Source organism: Chiloscyllium plagiosum, unplaced genomic scaffold, assembly GCF_037043375.1.
Source record: "Chiloscyllium plagiosum isolate Xiang-an unplaced genomic scaffold, Cpla_swu_hap1 HiC_scaffold_24, whole genome shotgun sequence".
Lineage (NCBI taxonomy): Eukaryota > Metazoa > Chordata > Chondrichthyes > Orectolobiformes > Hemiscylliidae > Chiloscyllium > Chiloscyllium plagiosum.
Genome location: NW_028270162.1, coordinates 58,006,821 through 58,012,928, shown reverse-complemented (window position 1 = coordinate 58,012,928; position 6,108 = coordinate 58,006,821). Strand labels below are relative to the sequence as shown.

The following is a 6,108-nucleotide window of genomic DNA, read 5'->3' as shown; positions in this document are numbered from 1 at the left end:
AGTTTTACTGTACAAACTCTATGCTGTACTTGTCCTGGGAGTGTTGGAGGTGAAATTTGGAGATGGCATGAGAAACAACCTGAGGGTGAAGAGAAAGGAGTGTAGGATGCATAGACCAGAATGAGCAGACACAGTTAACTGAGAAGACTGTGGGGCTGGAAGAGATTGTAGAAATAGGGAAGGTTGTGGCCATGGAGGGATTTGAACACAAAGTTGAGAATTTTAAATTTGAGGCATTAATGGCTTGGGAGCTAACTGAGAAGTGACAGTTCAAAAGGACTCCGGTTCGATTCCAGCCTTGGGTGACTGTCTATAGAATTTAATTTGAAAAGGTTTAATCTTATGAAGGAATAGATATGGTAGATAGAGAGAAACTGGGAAGGGATTCTGGACTGGGGGCATGGTCTGAAAATTGGAGTTAAAAATTTCCAGATGATTTTAATTATGGACAAGGCCAGACCTCCTCAAAACATTTAAAGAAGGTAGCCCACATGCTAACATTTTCTTATTTTAAAAGGCAGATGTGAAGTGGCTATACCAGGAGTGATGTAGCTGGTCAAACCACTCAGCTTTAAGCAAAACAATTTATCTAAACACTATGATTGAAACACGAACAAAAGAAAACAAAATTTAGAAAAACTTATTTGAAAATGCAACTGACATAATATTGCAACTTAATAAAGGAGCTGTTCCAATCCAGCAGCATCCCAAAAACACACCCCTTGGCAAATGTTAAATGCAAACTCAGGTTCTTACAGGCAGGAGAGATTGCAGAGATGAGTTCAGGCAAGAAACATTTGTTAAAGCATGGAACCTTTTTTTTTTTACAGTAACAGCTTCTCTGCTACTAGGAGTCTTCTGACTGCCTGCTAAAACAAATCGAACTAGAAAAAGACCTGAACTGGGAGAATTGGCCACTCCCCTTGCATTGTAGAACTGTTTTAAAAAAAAAACCTAAGGGCCTTCTCTGATTGTTGACTTAAGCAGTTTCTGTTAGCCATTTCAGCACCACTGCCATTACAACCCCTCTTGGAAAAAAAACAAGGACAAAATAACCTTGTTAAAGAGCAAGATCATCACATATTAGAAAACACTTGAACACACTAAGTGGGCAGATGTTTGGAACTCTACTCTGCAAATGGACATCAAGACTAGACCAATTGTTCATTTTAAAACAGACATTGATAGAGTTTTAACCAAAGACAGTAAGGGATATAGAGTAAAGACAGGTGTCTGGGGTTAAACAGCAGAGTCGTTGAATGGTGGAACATGCTTGAACAGCTAAACAGGCTGTTACTGTTCTTACATTCACCCATTAGCCATATCCCTGAATAACTCCAATAAGAAGAACCCAGACTAACAGACTCCAAAATGCTGCAATCCAGAACATCCACCAGTGTTCAGAATGAGGAAAGAAAGGGAAACTGTACATTATCAACGTTCTCACCCATTCCTGTGGTCTGCAGTTGGAAAAACACCAGTGGACTTCCCCCCATTTCCTGACTGAGGTGAATTTGTGCTGCGTTATCTCGACATCGATCACCAATGCTCTGATTCAACAGATTTGGCCCCAAGCAGTGAGGAGATGACATGATGGTCTCACTAGCTGCAGATGCCTCTTTCTGCACTTCAGACAGATGAGAAAATGTGTCCTGAAAATGATGTAGAGAATATTGATGTTATCAATTCCTGTCTTCTCCCAGGTTACATGGAGCCTCTGCAATGCTGCTTGGCCACCCCTTTGCCAGCTCCATTCATTTCAAGCATTGCTACTTTTTGGTGGGTGATTTTCCACCTGGATGTCTAACCCACTGTAAACCTTCCCATTTACTCAGGCCAGGAACCAGTCCCAATATACACTGGCTTCGTTCTTCCATGGCCAACAAATTCTTAAGTGGGACTCTATCCTAGAATATTCTGACACAAGGCCCACAGTGAACCCACTGAGCCACAAAGTGATATGACCCCCATTCCACCCATATGGCAGGTCTCTTCTGTCATGTAAACAGTTACATTTGCTGAGGAAGCTCTTACCTCATTGGGGTCCCTGTTGTAGTCACTGTTTTCAGAAGATAGTTTTATTCTTTTTTCTATGGAAAGATAATAAAATGTCAGCTTAGTTTCAATATTACTTCTGCTTGATCCATGTTTTACTCATTCAATATAATTGTGAGTGTACTCCTTATAGTGTGGTTTATTATCAACGATGTCAAAAGTCCCTCAATCTAAGATTGTCAATACGTCTCAAGTGTTTTCTTTTAAACATTCACCTTACTTTTTCTAAAGCTAACCTCCTTCAGAGAAAGCACGTGGCTGGAGGTACTCTTTTGACCCATTTGGCAACAAGCAGGATCTATCTGGTGCACTGATCTCAGGTATCATTAAAATGTCAGAACTGATTTAAATACTGATTCAGTTTTGTTTGCCTTGCACTCCTGGGTCACAGCTAATGCTGGTTAATTAGAGCTGCCATCCTCCAAGCAGGCAAAATCACCTCTTCTTCTGTTCATCTATCTGCGGCCCATTATCCCCAAAATCCACCTTCATCCTGTGTTCAGTGAAATGAGCCTTTTCAACCCTCCCCTCACCATTTTCTCTTCCTCTGAAGGCCTTTAAAACCCAATACCCTCCGAGTACACTTCTTTCAATGTTTAGCACTTGCTCATTCAACAATGACTCTTTGGGTCATTCAAGGCACAAGTCAGGAGTGCAAGGGAATACTCTCCATTTGCCTGGATGGAATGCTGCTCCAACAGCACTCAAGCAGCTTAACATCTGTACCCTATCCACCATCATATCAACATTCAGCACTAATGTACAGTACAGGATGGACTGTAGCAACTCACCAAGGTTCTTCAGACACCACCTTCCAAGAGCTCAACCTCTTAACACCCTGGACAAGGGTAGTAGATGCATGGGAACAGTAGCTCCTAGGATGTCCCCTCCAAGCCACTCATCACCCCAAATCGGAAATATATCAACCGTTCCTTTGGTATTGCTGAGTGCCCTCCCTAAGTGTTGTGTGGGTGTAGTTACACCATCGGGACCTTGGTGGGTCAAAAACCTTCATCTTCACAGGGCAATTAGGGATGGGCAATGAACGTTGGCTTAGCCAACAATGCCCACAATCCATGAACAAATATAAAATACATTTCAAGGACAACATTTCATTGTTTTGTAGCACACTAGTTGACACAGTGACTCATGAAAGTATAGAAATAGGATCACAGAATCCCTTAAATAGGATCCCTTGACATCAAGTCTCACTTGACCAAATGTGGCATCAAGGATCATAGAGTCATACAACCCGGAAAAAGATCCTCTGGTCCAACCAATCTATGCCAATCAAGTTTCCCAAAATAAAACTTGTTCCATTTGCCTGTGCTTGGCCCATATCCCTCTAAATCTTTCTTGTTCATGTACCCATTCAAATGTCTTTTAAATGTTGTAACTGTAGCTGTCTCTACCATTTCCTCTGGCAGTTCATTCCACATACAAACAGTGTGTGAAAAAGTTGCCCCTCCAGTCTCTCAAATCTCTCTTCCTCTCACAAAAAAAGTGTCCCCTCTAGTTTTGAACTGCCCCACCTTAGGGAAAAGTCCTTTGCTATTCACCTTATCTATAATTTCATGATTGTATAAACCCCTCAGCCTCCTATCTTGCAGTCAAAAAAGTTCCAACCTATTCAGCCTCTCCTGAAAACTCAAATCCTCCAGTTCTGGTAACATCCTCATAAATCTTTTCATCACCCTCTCCAAGTTAATAACATCCTTCCTATTGCAGGGCAACCAGAACTGCACGCAGTATTCCAGAAGAGGCCTCAAAAACATCCTGTCCCAACTCCTATACACAATGGTCTGATCAATGAAGGGAGCTGAAACTTTATTGCTGGAACAGCACAGCAGGTCAGGCAGCATCTAGGGAACAGAAGATTCGACGTTTCGGGCACATGCCCTTCTTCAGGACCTGCCCCTCTCTGAGGATGAGAGATCAGTCCTCATCCTCAGAGAGGGGCAGGTCCTGAAGAAGGGCATGTGCCCGAAACGTCGAATCTTCTGTTCCCTAAATGCTGCCTGACCTGCTGTGCTGTTCCAGCAATAAAGTTTCAGCTTTGATCTCCAGCGTCTGCAGACCTCACTTTCTCCTCTGATCAATGAAGGGAAGCAAACTTACCACCCTGTCTACTTGTGGCACAACTTACAAAAAATCTACATACCTGAACTATTGGGTTTCCGTTCGACAACACTGCCCTGGGCCCTGCCATTAACTGTATAAGTCCTGCCAAAATGCAACATCTTACATTTATCCAAATTAAGCTCCATCTACCACTCCTTTGACCCACTGGCCCAATTGATCAAGATCCTTTTGTAATCTTAGATAACCTTCTTCGCTGTCCACCATAATACTAAATTGATGTAATCTACAAATGTACTAACCGTGCTTCCTAAATTCTCATCCAAATAATTTTATATAAGTGACAAATAGTAGTGGGCCCAGCACCAATCCCCATGGAATCGTGCTGGTCACAGACCTCCAGTCCAAAAAAACAACCCGCCACCCCCGCACACGGTCTCCTATCATCAGCCAATTAAATATCCAAATGGCAAGCTCTCCCAGAATCCCATATGATCTAACTTTACTAACCAGTCGACTATGCAGAACGTTGTCAACGGTTTTATTAAAGTTCACGTAGACAAGATCTACCACTCTGCCCTTATCTGTCTTCTTGATCATGTTCTTCAAAAAACCCCAAGGAAGTGAGACAATTTCCCTCACATAAAACCACGGTGGCTAGTGTTAATCAGTTCTTGCCTCTTCAAATGCATGTAAATCACATGCATCAGAATCCCCTCCAACAACTCAGCCACCGAGTAAAACTGGAAACAATGAGCATCAGAATGAAAGCTCTCTACTGGTTGGAGTCAAACCTGATGCATAGGAAAGTAATTGTGGCTGCTGGACGTCAGTTATCTCAGTCAAGAATCTGCTGTGCTGTTCCAGAAATAAAGTTTCAACTTTGATCTCCAGCATCTGCAGACCTCACTTTCTCCTCCAAGAATCTATTTACCTTTGCCAAACAAAAGACTGAGTGGCCTCTTTCTCCACCACTCCCTGGGAAAGGTAGCTCCGAAGACCTATGACCCTCAGAGGAATAAAAATCTCTCCTCATTTGTTTTAAATGGGACAGCCCTTATTTTTAACTTGAACTCTTCCCCAGTTCCCAATCTTGTGATAAGATTTTTATGCTGATGGTTGGGATATGACAGACACAATCAGGGATTAGGCACCAGTGACAAGAGCAAGTCTTAATGGAAATGGAAGAATGCCAGTCATTTTGTCAACTCTCAATAAAATTGTGAGGTAGCACCAGGACTCAGTTATTATATCAGTTTATTATATCAGTTATATCTGCCACTAGTTCCTCTACAGCATCAATATCATTACACATTTGCTCCTGTCACTTCAGTTCACTTCACTGAGATTATAAATCATGGTGCCAAGAATGCTTCCTCTGAACAAATTTCCTGCTCTTCATTATCTTTTATCAGATTGAACTCCTTTAGTTGATAAAGCATAGGCAGTTAAAATTAACATCCCTCAAAGAGTTAACATAACTCGTTTACATTGCGAATATTGAATGGAAACTCTATGAGAACTTTACAGGAGCCGAACGTGATGAGTTTACATAACAGTGCAAACAGCTCCCTTCCAAAGAGCTCACCTCAACTGACATCAATTTAGTACATGAGGACCTAAAAGAATGTTCGCCAAACTCTACAGGGCAAACTTGGCAGGAATCTAAGCCTCTTACTTATCACTGAGCACTCTCTCTATCTAATCTGGCATTTTAAAGTCTATTTATTTGAATCTAATATCAGACTGATACAGACGCCTGTTGGGAGACAGAGACCTCAGCTCAGACCCTCTCTTCAAAAGCGCCCAATCATAATGTCCCAGAATTCCCAGCACATGGCACTAAATCCTAACACATCCACTCAGCTCTCAATAGGCTCCGAATCATGGTCTGTGTTTCATTGTTTACTGTTTGTTACTTGGAATTTTACATTAGTGCTGAATGGAACAATGATTTTTATCTATTGTGAAGAT

General features: G+C 41.8%; 1 protein-coding gene across 6 annotated transcripts in view; it reads right to left on the bottom strand.

Moving 5' to 3' along the window:
• LOC122562430 (protein PML-like) overlaps positions 1-6,108 on the bottom strand; it is a 50,650-nt gene that overhangs the window by 14,584 nt on the left and 29,958 nt on the right. For all 6 annotated transcript variants that reach the window (XM_088000209.1, XM_088000210.1, XM_088000211.1 and 3 more), the window contains exons 8-9: positions 2,035-2,090; positions 1,448-1,652 (exon numbers count right to left, since the gene is read on the bottom strand). In XM_088000209.1, the coding sequence (XP_087856335.1) occupies positions 1,448-1,652; positions 2,035-2,090 (261 nt within the window). The remainder of the gene's footprint in view (positions 1-1,447; positions 1,653-2,034; positions 2,091-6,108) is intronic.